Here is an 18276-nt window from a genome sequence, read left to right as displayed (position 1 = left end):
TAAAAATAAAATTTGTGTTGCACTGCTTTGGTTTTGGAGATTTTTATGTTTTAATAAATGTCTTTTTTGTTTGTTTGTTTGTTCATTGACTTATTTAAGTATAAATAGGGGGCAAGAATTTTTTTAAATTATTTGTTCTTGGAGGGCAAGTATCTTAAGGTGTTTTATGTTTTTTTTCTTTTTCTATAATTAAACTTATGAACTAAGCTGGAAAAAATGAGTATTACATAACGAGATTCTATAGGTTTTGTTAAGTAAGTATTTTTTGTTGTTGTTGTTGTTTTTAACATTGTGATGAAATGCCTTGTGTTATAGAATTTTCTAAAACAATATGACATTCATCTAAAGGTTCTAATATTTGTATGAGAAATGTTAAGAGATTTTTACGTCTAAGAAAACTTTCCTCTTCGTACATTTCCTGTGTTACCTTACACAGGGCCATGGGACGTATCATACGTGTTAGTAAATGTTCTCTGTGGAAAATTTTAAAGAAATATTAATAATATTAGGATTAAAAAGAACGTTTTTTTTAAGTTTGAAATATTACCTTAAACTTAGACATATTAGTAATTGAAATTTGCCATCTTTGCCTAAAGTATTGCCAACTTTAGTAATTTCATCCATAAGATGCACATAATAACGCCAAATGGCACATAGTTCTCTTCTCTGCAGGCTGTTGTGAGAATTAATGGAAGAGTCTAGACTAGAACCGGAATCATCGAATTGTTGTTGATCTTGCAGCAAATATTGCTCAAATGTTTCTTTTATTTTAGCTGTTTAAACGAATAACACAAATTTACTTTTATCATGCAGAGTTAAAGCTTAAACGAAAACTTACTAAAATAATCCCATATATAAAGATTACGACCAAAGAAACGTGTAGAACGAAAACCACAAAGAAATACATTTTCCAAACATTTCACTAGACCATCATCGCCACATAGTAAATTAGTAAATGTGCCAACATCACGATCACGACTGGGTTTATAATGCCATTTGACTATAACATTAACACAATTACCCAATTTGTGTTGTATTTCCGATGGTGGTGGTAAGTCTTGACTACGCTGAACACTGGGACTACGAGTACGTGGTGGTGTATGACAGTTTTGTACTAATTCGGCATTTTTGACATTAGTAGAAACACGCTGACCCACCAATAAACGTTCAGTGGAATCATCATCGACTCCTTTGCCTAACCAACGTCCACAGGGGAATCTATTCAATAACATTTTCATAGTTTTATTTGTTCTTAATTAAGTTGCGAAAAAGTTAACTTACTTGTATGTATGACCGGTAACTTCATTACGCATTACTACATGTTCCACTAGCCATTTGTTGGAGGCTCCACTGTTATCATGTCCTATACGCATGGTGGTTAACAGACCCAGATTTTTATACTAAAAGGGGGGGAAACGTCTAAAAACAGCTTCAAAAGCAATTATATCAAAAAACACTTACATGAAATATAAATTCTAAAGATCCCTTTGGCACTGGTACTTTTTGGGTTTCATTTGAAGTGCCGGAAATTATTATCCATACATTACTGGAAGTATGATACGAACCATATTTACGCGAGGGAAATATAACCACACGATAAGGAAGTTCTACAATTATAACATTTTAGAACTGAATCTTAAGAAATTTCATTGCCAGACTTACTTGTTGTGGGATAGGTATTGGTAAAGGAATAATAATCCACTGTATTAAGTGTTAATAAATGATATAGAAATTGTTCTTTTTCTTCTTCACATCTTAAGAATGCCGAACGTTTGTAGAGGGAACGCAATAGCGTATCATCTGATAGTAGTGTTCGAAAGTGTCGTGAAAGTAGTTTTTTCTCCAGTGACAAACGCACCCAGGCCCGAGTGTAACCAATGTGCGTTTTTATATCTGCCATAGCCATAACATTTCTAGAGAAGATCATAATGTGTTAAATATGATTTCGAAAGTGAAAATTGGGGAAAAAAAGCTTTTTAGGCTAAAATATTTTTTGAGTAAAAAATCTTATTTTTGGCAATTTTAAAAAAAAAAAAACACTTAAAAAAGCTTTTGAAACATTTAAAAAAAGTTTTTTTATTAAAAAAGTTTAAAATTTTTTTGCTGGAAAATTTTTAAAAAGCTTTTTAGCAAAAACAATTAAAAAATCTTTTTTGAAGAAAAAGTCGAGCTTTTAGGAAACTACAAGTAAAAAGAAGATAATGAGAAGATCATAATGTGTTAAATATGATTTCGAAAGTGAAAATTGGGAAAAAGCTTTTTATTTAACAAAAAGCTTTTTAGGCTAAAATGTTTTTTGAGTAAAAAATCTTAGTTTTGGCAATTTTCGTAAAAAAAACTTAAAAAAGCTTTTTTATTAAAAAAAGTTTAAAAACTTTTTTTGCTGGAAAATTTTTAAAAAGCTTTTTAGCAAAAACAATTAAAAAAAAGCTTTTTTGAAGAAAAAGTTGAGCTTTTAGGAAACAACACTTTTTGCAAGTAAAATGAAGATAATGAAGAAAGAAAAACTTACTTAACATCAAATTCCAGCGATTCCGGCAATGGACATAACTGCTCAAGACCCACAAATTTATTACGATCTCTAGAACGGCTACGATTTGGACTAGGAGGATTATCAAAATCCGTTTGAAAAGTAGATAAATCTACCAAAAAAAAACAAATTTTTAATTTCTCCAATATTACCCTACAACACTAATTTTGCACTTACAATCCATACGTTTACGCATAACATTCCAAGCTAAAGCTGGTGCTGCCACTGCATAACTACTAGTCACTCCCACTTTATTGCCAGATTTCGGAGAACCACCAGAAGCATTTAAATTAGGACTATTAGTTGAACTGGCATTGGAAGAGCGTGCATCCTGTAATTCTACATAAGTCTGTAAATGTGACCACAAAGCTGATTTGCCCTGTTTCGTTTGTAAACCATGAGACCAAATTTTCTCTAATAAATCACATAAAGAAGCTATAAGAGTGTTCTCTTCAATGCCATCGTTTTTATTTAAACCCAAGGCTACGGCTTCAGTGCCCATTTTTTCCAATAACATACGTTTGGTTTTACTTTTAATGTCCTGTAATGGAAAAAGTGTTTTATGATCATGGTTAAGTTATTATTTTAGTGATGGTAATTACCTTTAACAATCTTTCCACAAATGTCCAATTTGCCTGGGCGATCAACGCGGGACTTAATTCGGTATTTGTTAAATTGGCCGATAAACGATTTAGTGCTATATTCGTTGTGGGTTTCTGATCGAAATTGATTTCTTTAGCTCGCCATTTATTGCCATTTTTGACACGTCTCAAGCTATTACCTCTGTTAAAATAGAACAAAGGGAAGAGAAAAGAAAAAAAAGTTTGTTGTTGTGTGGCACCTTGCATTTTGCTAAATTGTTTTTGTTTTTTTGTTGTAGTGTTTATAATAAATAAAATTAATTAATAGTAGTACTACACAATTACAAACTAATATTTTTATTTAATTTTACAAAAACTCATTTCTTATTTATCAAAGTTATTTGTATTAGTTTAAAACTGCAGAGAAAACTTTTGCTTAGAATCTGTTGAATAGCAACAAATAATAAGAAGAAGACTTTATTTCAAATTCAAACAAACTATCATTTTGTGTTAAGGTTTTAAGAACATTTTTAACAAATCTCTTTTAAATTTAAATTAAAAAACATAATTTCAAAATATTTTCAATATAATTTGAACATTTTTTTTAAATAAAACTGTTTTTTTTTGCTAATATTTATAAAGAAAATGAAATTTTGTGAAATTAAATTTGTTAACAACAAAAACATGCTTAAACAATTTTTTTTTTTAAACTAAACATTAATCTATAAATAAATTGTTTTCAAATACTCTAAATAGAAAAATAATACCATAAATAAAACTTTTTTTCTTTCATTTAAAAGTGCTTTAAAAATTTATTTTTTTTTTCGATTATTTTTTTAACAAAAAAACTTGTATGTAAAACTATTAGTGTGGAAGACAAAAGAAAAAGGAATTAAATAAATATTAAAAAAAAAAACAGAAAAACAATAGTCAACATTTATAATTTGTTTATAAAGGTTTATAAAAAATATATATATAAATCGTTACAATAATATATAATAGTTTATATAATAATAAATACATATACATATATGTATAAAAAATAAAAATAATATCAATACGTACATATGTATGTATGTATGTATACATGTAGGTATATAGAGTACAAAGCTATTTCATTAAATACACACACGTACGTACATAAATAAATTCTAAACTAACTATTCGATACAATTAATTAATATCGTTTTTTTTTTAAATGAATTTAATTTGATTTTATCATTTTGTTTTCGTTTTCAGTGTAAATTACTAAGTTTAATATCAACAACAAAAAAATTTTTACTAAATAAAAAAAAATAATAATACAAACTAGTTTAGTATTTGCTAAAAATGTGTGTATGAGACAACATTAGTATTTTCTTTTTTTTTTTTGCTAATTTGAGTATAAATTTTTTTTGTGAAGTACGAGAGATTAGAAAATTAAATTAAATATTTATATATAGTCTACCTCGAAGCACATTCTTGATTTAAAACACTTTTCTCAAGAATGGGAAAGCTGCGAAAGTAAGCTGCACGATTAGATAAAATTTCACTGGGTGGCGTTACTTCAATATCCACACAGTTAAGACGTTTTTCGAAAACTTGTTGGGCTTCTTGACTAACAACGCACGGCTCGTAGCTGGTGGCACAAATCATGTTTTCACCATGACGTTTTCTGTGAAATAAATGGAAAAATAAAATAATACACAGTTTTGTGTTATATTTCAAAAATGTGTAGGAAACTGAAATAAAAATATACTTTTTGTAAAAACAACTTTTTGATAAAAGAGATTTTTGTATAAGAGCTTTTATTAGAAAAGCATGTTTTTTTTTTGTTGCAGAGAAACAAACTGTTTTATATAAAACGTTTATTTTAAGAGTTTTCATAAATGTGCATACATATTTGTAAAAAAGCTTTTAGTGAAAAAGCTTTATTTTTTAAAGAACTTTTACTAAAAAATAATTTTTTATAAGTAAGCTTTTTAATAAAAGTCATATTAAATATTTAGTCTTTAACACAAAAGTTTTTTCTGAAAAATATATTTACTTTAGATTTTTAAGAGCTTTTTCCTAAAAAAAACTTATTAACAGCTTTTTGTAAACAAGATTTTAAAGAGCTTTTTGTAAAAAAAGCTTTTAAAGAGCTCTTTGTGAAAAAGCTTTTAAAGAGCTTTTTGTAAAAAGCTTTTAAAAAGCTTTTTGTAAAAAGCTTTTAAAAAGCTTTTTGTAAAAAGCTTTTAAAGAGCTTTTTGTAAAAAAGCTTTTAAAGAGCTTTTTGTAAAAAGCTTTTAAAGAGCTTTTTGTAAAAAGCTTTTAAAGGGCTTTTTGTAAAAAGCTTTTAAAGAGCTTTTTGTAAAAAGCTTTTAAAGAGCCTTTTGTTAAGAAAGGCTTCTTCATTAAAAAGAGCTTTTTTACAACAAAACTTTAATGTAAAAAAGCTTTTACGAAAAAATAATTTTGTTAATATAACTTTTAGAAAAAAAATTCAACGAAAACTTTTTTCACAAGAGTTTTTGGTAAAAAAAACTTTTTGGACAAAAGCTTTTAGTACAAAAGCTTTTTTACACATATATTTTTTGTAATAACAATGGCCTTTTTATTGAAATAAGAAAAACATTTTTTTCTATTGAGAAATAAATAAAAGCTCTTTTCTAGAACAAAACTTTTTTACATTTAAGTTTTTGTAAAAACCTTAAATTAAAAAAAATAAAAAAGTTTTTACAAAAACATAATTTTGGTAATAGAACTTTTAGAAAAAAAAAACTTTTTCAATAAAAAGTGTTTTTCACAAGAGTTTTGGATAAAAAAAATTTCTGAACAAGAGCTTTTTTAACTAATATTTTTGTAATAAAATTGACCTTTTATTAAGGTCAAAAGAAAAAAAAAACTTTTTTATGAGAAATTAAAGACAGTTTTTGTAAAAAGCTTTTACATTAAAAGCTTTTAGTAAAAAAATAAAAAAGCTTTTACATTAAAACCTTTTAGTAATAGAACTTAAAAAAATGAAAACTGCTTTGTACTAAAAGAAAAGCTTTTTTGCTAGTGAATAATAATTTTTAACTAAAGATTAAAACTTGTTCGTAATAAGCTAAAAAGCTTTTACTAAAGAGCTTTTAATAAAATTTTTAAAAAACCTATTAGAAAAAAATATTTTTTATTAAATTAAATTTTAAATTTTTTTTTTTGCATTTGTGTTTTAAAAAATAATGCAAAAAAGCTTTTTCAACAAGACTTAGTTGTTATAATTTTTTAGAAAATGAAAAATATGTACAACTTTTTTGCACAAATTCAAAAACTTTTTTTAGTAAAAATATTATAGGGTTCTTATTTAAAAACTTGTTTGTATAAGAGCTTTTAGTAACAAAGCATTTAAAAATAATGAACTTAACAATATCTAAAAAATTTACACAAACAGACAAAAAGACCAAGAAATGTTATTCCCGAAATGAAGTTAAAAAACAATAAACACTTACCTCAACAGTTTAACTCGTTGATCGAAAAGTCTTAAATTAGATTCGGGTTCCTTATCCCATACGGAGAGTATTTTATTATCTACTAAAGTAGCAAACATTTGAGATTCTAAAAATTGTGACAAAAACGGTCGATGATGTTCAGGTTGATCGGATAGAAATGATGATTTATCGAAATTCTGCAAAGTTTCACGATTACTTAACCATTCATCTCTATCCTGATTAGGATAGATAACAAAAAATTCATATGCGAAAAACATGTGTACAAAACGATTAAGGAATATCTCTCGTAATGCATTGTTAATTCGTAAATCTTGATAATATTGTTCTTCGGGTGTTAGCTTTGGTGCTGCTTTAATCTCTTTTCCCCTGGCTCTAGTGGGTGACATACTAGCCGTGGCTACAGTCGCTGTAGCATCAACACAATCACCGCCTCCTACTGGCGATGAGGTGCGTACACCTTTGCGTCGCAGGAAATCCGCTATACGCGGTACATGATCAATTTTCGAGGGATGAGCCACTAAAGGCTGATAGTGTAAATTACTATGAGAACTGCCATCAGGAGATGAGCCTAAAGTATAAACTGTTTCTTGTAATTGTTGAAAACGTTCTTTGCTACGTCTTGCTGCCTGCAAACCACTGGGTAAAGTACAGCTGCTTATCATAACATCATGATCACGTGAGGCATAGCCATTTCTAATATTTGGTTCATGCAAACGATCACGTTCTATTTCAAATTTATCCAAAACTGATATAATTTCAGCCATAAAATCGATTTTATGTGGAAACACGGGAAGTTCTTCGGGTAATTGTATAATTTTCTTATCGATGTCTACAAAACAAAGGGTAGCTTCAGAGCCAATCTTATTGGCAGCCTCACAATCAGCATGTAAACCCATAACAAAGGGAACTGGAGCGTCGAGGAAATGATGTAAAGCGGCTGGTAAAATGGGCGCATAGACATGTGGCCACACAAAGGGGAATAGTATAGAAGTAATACATTCACCTACTATCATTAATTTTTGGTAATCTAGAATCGAAAGAGGATTTTATTTATAATAAAAATATAATATGAATTTATTTTGTCTTACACACCATTTGAACGTAAAAGTACTTGATTTTCTAGCAAAACGCAAGTTAATAATTGTATAACACACTCCACACCCAAATAGGTGAATAGCAAACGTAAGGGAAAATCTAATAAGGGTAATTCGGTGCGTGTATCTGGCCTCTGTAATGTTAATGCTAAAGCTGGCAAATGGGCTTCTAAGGGTGGCAAGTAAATTCGTATAGATTTGCCTGGCTGAGGTAGCATTACTTCATAGAGTATATTATAAACATAAGATTCGAGACTAATGCCTGGACCCGGTTGACGCGGAAGACATCTGATAGTTTAAAAAGATTAGTTAATATTTATATTAAGATTTCTTTGAGAGGGGTTTTTTACCTATATAAATTTGTTAGAAATATTTCAGCTGCATAGGCATACGGTATTTGACATATTAATGTAATACTTTTGGCAACATAGAGTTTATCTTTAGTGATGTCATAGTAACTTTGTGCTGACTGTGGTGCTTGACCAGCCACTTTAAAATGTCGTGGCAGAGAACGACTGACAGGACTGTCCTTAATGCGTGTTAATGAATGTGTTTGTTGGCCATTAGAGAGTTCGGTTATAAACATGGACTGTTATAAAAGTAAAATATGAATATGAATATTTATCAATAATACTATAATTTTTAGTTTTATTGTTTTAATTATTACCTGTAATGTATGCATGGCACTGCATATATTACGATTACGTATTTCTTCATAGAATACTAAACTAAAACCATAACAACGTTTGCCATCTTCTCGAGTCGTTGCAAATGAATGAAATTTTGGTTCAATATTATGTTTTTGTGTACGAAATCTCAAGCCTTGTGGTAAAGATAGCTGAAAATGTAGACAAGATTTGATTTTATAAACATTTCAGAAAATGTTTTGAAATTAATTAAAATATTTAAAAATTGTTACTATAAGGATTAAATATTCACTAAATCCTCAAAAAGTAAACTTTTATATTTCATAATTCAATTCATTTGTTTATCTATTTATTATTACTATCACTATTTAATAGATCTCATAAAAAACCCAATAGTCATAATAAAATAAAACAATAAAAAAAGATTCTTAGATAATAAACTTCAAAATATTTCTTTTATACGATAGAGTGTGTGAGTATTTACGAAAATGTTCAACATAAACAAGAAGTATAGAAATCAAGAAAATAAATCAATGAAATATTCTAATACTTAATCAAAAAAAGTTGAAATCAAAGTGATAAGTTTGTTTTTAAAACTTTGATTAGAATGTAAACCAGATAGAATAAGTAAAGAGGAAATAACGAATCTTGTGGATGATAAGAAATATGTTTTTTTATGAAATTTATAAAAACAAATATTTAAAATATGATAATGTTTAAAAAGTTAGAGTTTAGGTTTAAAAGGGTTACTTAGGCACCAAAAGAAGATGCATATCAACTTGATAACCATAAGGTCCATAGTGATTCCCTTTAAAATGTGAAGACTGGAAAAACAGAGAGACATTAATACTACAACAAAAAACTAGTAAAAAAGCAGAAGATGATGGTTAAAAAGGATAGAAAATAATTCCAGTCCATGTCCTACAGATTAAAGAGATGAGAAAGGAAATCTGTGTCCCTCTATAAAACCCAACCGATGAAGGGACTAATTCCCTTGACAAAACCTTATAAACCCCCCATTTCGACATGGAATCTATTACCTAGCTATTTGAGTCTGATGTCCTAGGACATGAAGTCGAAGTGCTTTAGGTGAGTACATGGCCTGTTGCCCTATCTTACGGTAGTACTTTTTCAACCACTGGGTGAGTAAAAAGTAAACAACTGCCCCTTTGTGCATCTTACACGTAGGTTGCAATTTTGGTACTTGGATTGAGCCGTTCCATGTACAAGCACTTTGCTCAAGTACTTGAGCTATCTAATCTCTGACCATTGCTGCCCCGCAGATAGCATGGTCTTAGTTGATTTAGCAACAGCACCTATAAACGTTACCGGTAGACCGAAGTACGAATCTATCAAATAAGCTGAAACTTTTTTCTTACTCACAAGGACACACTGTGGTAATTCTGATATGAACAGAGTTTACTCTGAACATATCTGGACAAGGAAGGAAAATTCAATAGCATCATTTGCATATGATACATTTCATCCATTTTTAGACAAACCAGCACACATCTCATTTATCCGACACATTCATTTCCAACGCTTAGTCCCACAGTCACTTCTCCGTGGGGTGTCTGTTGTTTTAGCAACAGCACCGAACTTATCCTGAAATATTGACTTTACATTACTTCGGTATTTTAACCGCAACGGGTTTTAACCACAGCCACTACAAGGATCCCAAAAGAACCTAAACCAACTGACCAGCCAGGACATAGTCCTGCGGGCAACTGGCCACGCGTAGTACCAGTTTATGTGGTGACTATTGTTCGACCTGTTTTCAATTTATGCAAGGACTAAGCTAGGCAGTAAATTGTCAACACCAATTAATAGTCCCGGTCGACTGGAGGTATTGATAGCTCCTATCTATCCTCGGATTGCAATACACCAAGATCTGTCATCAAGGATAGTATGTTGGGGGTTAATCCTAGTATAGTAGCAAATTAGTCTCTATTTTCTCCTCATATTCCCACAACCTGCAATAGTCCGGTATATTGTAGTCCAACTTACTGACAAAGGCGCTAATTGAACAGTGCTCCGTTAGTATTGCTAACAGATTCCTTAAGTATTTTCCTATAATTATAAGTCCTATAAGAGTTTTCTTAGCGCCTTTATCAAGTTTTGGCCATAAGGATTGGTCTATGATGTCGCGGAATCTTTCAAATGATTAGGGTTGAATTTTTTTTAAAATATTTTCATTTATTTTTTACAATTTGGTATTCATATTTTGAACATTTTCTTTTATTTATTTTATTACTAAAAAATGTGTTTTAAAAACAATGTGTTGTTGTATATAAAAATCTAAAAATATCTTTAAACAACAGACAACAAAGTACATTATTCAAAATGATATAGCAAGGTTGACCTCAAAATATATCCATCACTTTCAGTTAACCCAAAAATAGGACTTTAATGGTTTAATTCTAAGTCAAGATCAGTATTGCTAATATTTTCCACAATTTCCTGTCGAACTATGTCAAAATAACCGCTTGAAAACATTAAAATTTCATCAACAACTAAACTATACACTAATCAAATCGGCAACACTGGTCCCCAGATAAGGATTTAACACAACTATAAAAACTATACTTATCTAGATTTAGACTTTTTTTGTGATATTTTGTTGGCCTGTGTAAATAACAATATTATATACACAAAAATTAAGTGGTAGCCAGCCACCACCAGTCATGCAAAAAAAATTATTTATAAATTTATAAGATATAAAAGTACTTTAGCAATAATTTTATTAAACATGTACTTCTACATTAAGTGAATAGAAACCTACAAATGAAAATACAGTTACGAGCAATAATAAAGTACTCGTCCAACACAAGAAAACTCTGTCAAAACATAGTTCCTCAGCCATAGTTGAAGTAAACAATTTAATCTTTTACTACATTTGTCTGCACTACTGTATTTATTCCATCGGCATGGACTTTAAAACATCGAAAAAAAAACAAATTTCACTTTCTATACATGTGTAGAGTATCTGTTTGAATATACAACTCAATACTTTAATTTAAAATACAAAAGCAAGGCTACTAACGAATCCAATGTACATCCAAATAATAACAACAGACGGTTATATATGGGAGAATATAATTTATTATTATTGTTGCTGCTATTGCTGTAGCTTTTTTATTTTTTTAATTGAACTCAATTGATCATCTTTAAGTTGTAAATAAAATTTTTATGATAGTGATGACGACGGAGATGATGATGTTGATACACATACATTCTACATTATGTTATTTAATTAGAATTAAAACAATGCTTGTCTTTGTTGCAAGTTTTTACTGTTTGTCTGGTCTTAGGAAAATGTATGCATCTAATTATATTGTCTTGAGAGCACTTTTCTTTTGTTGGATAATTAAAATTTATAGTAAAAAGGGGTACTTGGCGTGCATTTGTATTTATATGAAACTATGTAATTAAACCTGGTCTGCTGTTAAGTTTGTTTATTGAAAATATTTATGTCCATAAGACACCCCCGGGAAAATGTTACTTGGCGAGACCTCCGCCTTGGTGTTATTGCAATCCCGGGGTATAAAGAGATGGTCAATACCTCCAGTCTGGCCGGGACTGAAAAATTGGTAACAGTCTACTGTTTGGTTTAGTCATTGCATAGATTGACAGAGGTCAGACCAGAGCACCGCATAATCTGGTACTACAATTGCCGCAGGACTATGTCCTGGCTGCTCAGTTGGTTGAGGTTCCTTTGAGATCCACGTAGTGGCTGTGGTTTAAACCCAAATTCGCGGAGAGAGTAAGTGGCGGTTAAAAGACTGATGCATGATAAAGTCAATATTTCGGGATAAGTTCGGTGCTGTTGCCGAGAACAACAAAGTGTTGGAAATCAGTTGATATTTGGTACGGGATGAATGTGAGTTTCGGCAGGTCTTACCCCATCCGTCTACCTAATGAATGTGTCGTATGTTTTTCTCTTATGAATGTGTCGTATGAATCAGATGTGTGCTGGGTTGAATGATGATGGATGAAAGGTATCATATACATAAAATACTATTGAATTTTCCTTCCTTGTCCAGATATGTTCAGAGTATACTCCGTTCATATCAGAATTGCCACAGTATGTCCCTTTGATTAAGAACAATATCTTCGGCTTATTGATGGATCGTACTTCGGTCCACCGGTTACATCTCTAGGTGTTGTTGCCGAATCAACAGAGGTCATCCAATGGTAAGAGATTAGATAGCTCGAGTACTCCAGTAAAGTACTTGTGCATGGACCGGTGTCAAAGCCTATGTACAAAAATTGCCACCTGAGTTCCTTATTAAAGAACAAAGGGGCGATGGTAGACTGTTCTCAAGTCTACACATTGGATGAAAACAACAACCGTGAGATAAGGCCGCCAAGACTCTCGACACTAATGCCCATAATATAAATAAAGAAAATTCAAATTGTTTCTTTTACTTTTAAGTTTACTACAATCTTTCATATTCTATATGACAAAATTCTATATCAAGTTATTAATTGTAGCAGAGATTTCAATTCGAAACTGTGCTATTATCGAAGAGAAATAAACATTCATAAAAACAGAACTCGTCACCCAAAAATTATGTGTTTAAACTTATGATCAAGTTGTTGTTTTATATAGATTTCATATAATTTACTTACCATACATATGCCATGGGAATCAAATGGATTCCATGGTACATTTTCGGGATAATGAGCCAAGGGTTTGCTTTTATAAGCACGATCCAAGGGAGAGCAATGCAAGTTATCACCTAGAAAAAAAACATATAAACAAATATATAAAAACAAGTAAAAATAATAAAAATCGGTTTGAATTTAAAAAAAAAAACCGATATAATCTTGTAATTAATCTTAAAACTAATTTCAATTAAGTACTCAACCATATTTTGCCTTTACTATCTGCACAAAATTTATATGAACTGACGGGCAAATGGACAGACAGAGATATTTAACTAAACAAGTTATTTAAACTCGATTGGTTTAGAAACAATAAGGTTTTTCTCAATCTTCTCAATCGTGAAATTTTATTAAAACTAAGTTAAATGTTTGTTATATTTAACAACTTACCGGCAAAACGATCAGGTTCTAAACCCGTATCCAAATCTAAACCACATATAACAAAATAATCAGCAAAACGTGAAAATTGAGGATCGCAATCGCGTTTTAATTGACGCAATTCCGCAGAACCAGGATCGCCACCGGGCGGTGATGTAGGTGAAGCCGATGACAAGGAACTTGGAGAAGTTGGATTACCCGAATCATTTGTAAAACTTTGGCTAGAAATTGAAGAATTTGCCATATCTGTTGTGTGGTGTTGCTGCAGCTGCTGCTGTTGTCCATTGTTACTACCGCTGCTATTGCTAGTACTCTTAAGCTTTCGCATTACAACAAAAGGTCTAGTATTATTGCTGTTCACGGCGACATTGTTGCTATTTACAACACCAGTTGTATTGTGTCTATCGCTATCGTGTTGTTGTTTTTTAGGTAACGTCGCTTGATTATCAATTGTTGACGTGGATGCTGGTGTTGTTGTTGTTGCTGTTGAAGTTTTAATGGTTTCATTTAATGTTAAACATTTTGCCATTCGTTTGCCTACATGATCCGTAGACATGTTTTGTTCAACAATTTTTTCTTCACAAAATTAATTTCAATTAAGACCCACAGTGAGACTAGATATTTTACTTTTTTTTTTGTTTTTTTCTTTCTTTCGCTAATGGGGTTGAACTCTCTTCAAGGACACAATAAGAATTTTCTATTTTTCTTTCGTTAAACAATCACAATTTTATTTATTTTCTTTACATTTCCAATTGGAATTAAAATATTTATTTGTTTTATTTTTATTAAATATGAATTCGTTATTATTAAATTAACAAATTAAAAATTTCTCTTTGCATAAACTTTTTTATTCAATTTGTATCTATTGTGTTTTTGTTTGCTTTTACGATTTTCTTTCACTCTTCATCATTTCTATGATGTTTGCGAAATCAGTGCACAATTTTTTTTTTTTTTTTGTACAGAGAAAATTTATCTATTCATGTTTTTCCAACTTTTTCTATTAGTTATTTTTCATTATTTATTTCGTTTACTCAATAAGTTTAATTTTAGTATTTTTAATATATGCATTTTCTTTTAATTTATCGTGATTTTATAAAAGATTTCAATCAATTTCATTAATTAAACAACAAAATCTTCACACAAAACTTCTCACAATGAGCCCTGCGCCAACAAATACTAACGGCGTTTGTCACTAAAACTATCGTCGGCGGCTTAGTTTTTAAATTTTAAACGATTTTAAATAAAAACTGAATCCGAGAAGTTAAAAACTGGGATTTTGGAAGCAAATATTTTAAAAATTGGGATTTTATTCAACCTTTCATCGAAAGCTTTAATAATTCATTATAAAAATTAAATCAAAGGGAAAGAGTTTGAAGAATTGTTATATCATTATTATAATATAAAAAACTGAATTATGAATTAAATTGTTTTGGATCCTTGCATGGAAAGTATACTAGTTCAAAAGAACTTTTTAGAATCGGTTTAAATAATTTCAAAAAGTTAAAAGTACATATAGTTATTTTTACCGAGATTTAAATCGCATTGGTAAGTTATATGCAGAAATATAGGAATTGAAGAGATCCCATATCTGCTGGTTTCGTATATCCTGTACAACAACTAATTTAACAGATTAAAGATGCTGTAGCATATATATATAAAAATAAATTTTCTTAAAGTTTTGAGAAGTCTTAAAATTTTGTCAGCAAACAATTATATCTTAAAAAATATTAATCTTAAATGGTAACACTTAACAAATCGCTAGAATATCGCTAATTGTAACACTGCTTCTTCACCCGCTGAAATATTTGCAAATTATTCAAAAAAATCACCTGAAAATAGCTAAATTGTCATCACTGTATGCCGAAAAAGCACACTAAAAAAAATGGCGTTATTTGCAGTGAAAAAATCGAGCAAAAATTAATTTTAAACGTTTTTAGTGTATAGAAATTAATAAAAATAATTTTAAATATAGTGAAAATTTATTGAGAAAGATACGTAATTATTAGAAATTTATGTAATTTCATTTATCAAGTTAAGTTTAAAGTGGCACAGAAAATAGAAGATAATCCAATTTTACCCCCACCAATAGAAATTTAGATTTAGAGAAAACTCGAGAAAGTAGAGCCGCTGCTGATCAAGAAAAAAACCTTCAACCATGGCTGGTGGCAATGCGCCACGCGTGATACAAATCACGAATATTGCACCACAAGCCACGAAGGATCAAATGCAGGCCTTGTTTGGTAACATTGGTAAAATCGAAGAGATTCGTTTGTATCCAACCGTGCGGGATGTCTCTTGCCCAGTGCAGTCTCGCATATGTTATGTGAAATATGTTGATAGCACCTGTGTACCGGTGGCGCAGCATTTAACGAATACGGTGTTCATAGATCGAGCGTTAATTGTTATACCTGTCTTGGCAATACCGGAAGAATATAGGGCCTTGGAAATGTCGAAGAATGGTACCATTGTGCCGGGTTTGCAAAAACCGGATTCAAAATTACCACCGGAAGTAGTTAATCGCATAGAGGGCCAATCACCCCAACAGGTAAGTAAATGGATGTATGTAAAGCGAAAATAATTCTAACCATCTCTTATTTCAGGTCATTAAAACTTATGATCCCAAATTAATGGAAAACAATTTACCCGAGTATCCAGCCTTGCCCTCGTTTTACGACGCACGCAAGATTGAGGAAATAAGACGCACCATAATTGTGTGCGATGTTAAGAATGAATGGCGTTTGGATGACCTTATGGAGTGTTTTCAACGTGCTGGTGAGGTGAAATATGCTCGTTGGGCTGAAAAGGACAACAAAACCTATTGTATGATTGAATTTTGTGATCAACCAAGCATTATTAATGCTTTAAAAATGCATGGCCAGGAGTTTAAGGGTGGCTATTTAAGTGTTTATCATTCGACGGATGCTATCATGAAACCGGAGGCCAAGTCGAATGAAGCTGCTCAAAAGGAAATCGAAGAGGCCATGACGATTGTTAAAGAAGCTCAGAACATGATATCGGCGGCTATAGATCCTGTGATTGGCATGTTAGCTAAGGATAAAAGACGTCGTTCACGTTCTAGATCGCGTTCAAGGGATAGACGCACTAGTCGCTCACGTTCTCATCGTTCAAGGTCACGAAAACGTTCCCGTTCACGCACACGTAGGCGCTCACGCAGCAAGTCAAAACGACGCTCACGTTCTCGCTCTCGTAGCACACGTTCACGTAAGCGATCACGTTCCCGCAAACGTTCTCGCTCACGTCGTAAAAGCCGCACCCGTTCTAGATCCAAGCGACGCTCTCGTTCACGTGAACGCCGTAGTAAACGTTCTCGCTCCCGTCATCGCCGTAGTTCCTCTAGAGGGCGCCGTTCACGCTCCCGCACAAAGCGTTCCCGTTCTCGTGATCGTAAACGTTCTCACCGCACACGTGAAGAGAAGCGCCCAATACGTTCTTCACGCTCAGCCAGCAAACGTCGTTCCATATCGCCCTCACCAGCCACTGTTCGATCGCGTTCCAGTCGCAGCAAAGATATTGGACCACCCATTATTAAATCATCCAATAACTCCTCTTCCTCCAAAAATCGTTCGCGTACACCTGCTGATCGTAAGCTTAAAACAATCTCTGAAGATATAGAAGTCAAGAGCACAAGATCTAGTGTTGATTCAAAGTCTCGCAAATCTGTCAGTGTTGAAAAATCGGACAACATGGATATTTCAAATTCACCATGATGATTATATATACAATAATGATAACAAACAAAGAAACAAACAAACAACAAAACGTTTATATATGAACATAAATAATTATTTGTATTTTTTATTTTTATTGCCTTAATTTTAAACAACTACTTTTTCAAGCTTATGAAATTGTAGACCATAGTGTATTTCTCCTTCTACCTTAAATTTACATTCTAATTGTAGGTTTTTTTCTTATATTCCTATATAATTTTGTGTGTATTCTTTTGCAGCATAAGCATTTTTCTTTTGTTTTATTCTATCTTAAGTGAAGATAACTTACAATTTAATTCATATGTACTCGTAATTAACTAAAAGATAAACAAGAAGAGAATTTACTTTTAATTTTATTCCTTTAAGAAATTGTTGAGTGTGTTTTTTTTTATTTTTCATCAATGGGAATGGAAATTTAGTCGATATAACTGGTAGTGGTATAAACGATGTATTTAATTATAGATATTTTAAAATTTTAAAGTTAATTGAAAAATAACTTAATACTCATCGTATTATTAAGATTTTTTGAAGAAAAAACATTTCTTTGATTTATATTGTATGTAGTTCGTTATATATATTTTCCGCTGTAATTTATAATTGGAAAGTCGTTATAATTTTTTATCGAAAAAAATCGATGTCAAAAGAACAGGACCTAGTTATTCTATTTTGGATCGTTACATAACAGAGTAGATTGCTTCTGTATTATAAAAACAAACATTTTTAAATCCTAGAAGCATATTTTTAATACATAGAAACATTTTAAAAACAGTTAAATTTAAAAATCGCGTCGAAAGTCGACTTTTTATAAATTTGAAAAGTCGACTTTTTGTTCCCTAATATTTATCTACAACACGTATGATAATTGAGCGATTTTTTTACACCCAAACTCTTGAAAAAGTTTTCTATTAGTTATTGCAGCAGACTAGCCTATAACGCCATAACACCAGTTTACAACGATGATAATGATTTGTTTATTCAAACCGCTTAAGTTCAGAAAAATATCAAAGTGTTATTCACCCATATTTCAATTCGAATCGAAATTTTCTTCGTTTCGCAACTTTGGTATTCTGCATTCCGATTCGAAGCTCCGTCACTAAAATATTACAAAAAAATAATACAAAAACGTAGTTACAATCGTAATGCATTGATTTTTCTTACGATTCTGTTTTTTTTTTTTTTTGTCGGAATATCAATTTTC

At 30.9% G+C, this 18276-nt stretch overlaps 2 protein-coding genes across 3 annotated transcripts; one reads left to right on the top strand and one right to left on the bottom strand.

The window, feature by feature from the left end:
* Positions 1–126: 126 nt before the first annotated feature.
* Positions 127–14528, bottom strand: LOC111677075 (DENN domain-containing protein 5B). Its single transcript, XM_023438126.2, has 16 exons — positions 13363–14528; positions 12937–13046; positions 8325–8495; positions 8008–8246; positions 7656–7945; positions 6564–7590; positions 4559–4765; positions 3133–3313; positions 2708–3071; positions 2513–2642; positions 1663–1913; positions 1462–1607; positions 1282–1400; positions 839–1218; positions 548–773; positions 127–473 (listed from the first exon to the last, which is right to left on the bottom strand). The coding sequence occupies exons 1-16, from the start codon at positions 13904–13906 to the stop codon at positions 284–286; spliced, it is 4575 nt and encodes a 1524-aa protein (XP_023293894.2). The 5' UTR covers positions 13907–14528; the 3' UTR covers positions 127–283.
* A 673-nt stretch (positions 14529–15201) lies between these two features.
* LOC111677074 (probable splicing factor, arginine/serine-rich 7) lies at positions 15202–17447 on the top strand. 2 transcript variants are annotated; one of them, XM_023438125.2, is made up of 3 exons: positions 15202–15381; positions 15440–15895; positions 15951–17447. In XM_023438125.2, exons 2-3 carry the CDS (start codon positions 15506–15508, stop codon positions 17076–17078), a joined length of 1518 nt encoding a protein of 505 aa, XP_023293893.1. In that variant the 5' UTR covers positions 15202–15381; positions 15440–15505; the 3' UTR covers positions 17079–17447. The 2 variants fall into 2 exon arrangements, with proteins under 2 accessions (XP_023293893.1, XP_046808942.1); XM_046952986.1 differs by having other exon boundaries at positions 15202–15895.
* The last annotated feature ends 829 nt before the right edge of the window (positions 17448–18276 follow it).

The sequence above is a fragment of the Lucilia cuprina genome, chromosome 5 (genome assembly GCF_022045245.1).
Source record: "Lucilia cuprina isolate Lc7/37 chromosome 5, ASM2204524v1, whole genome shotgun sequence".
Lineage (NCBI taxonomy): Eukaryota > Metazoa > Arthropoda > Insecta > Diptera > Calliphoridae > Lucilia > Lucilia cuprina.
This window is presented reverse-complemented; position numbering and strand designations above follow the sequence as displayed.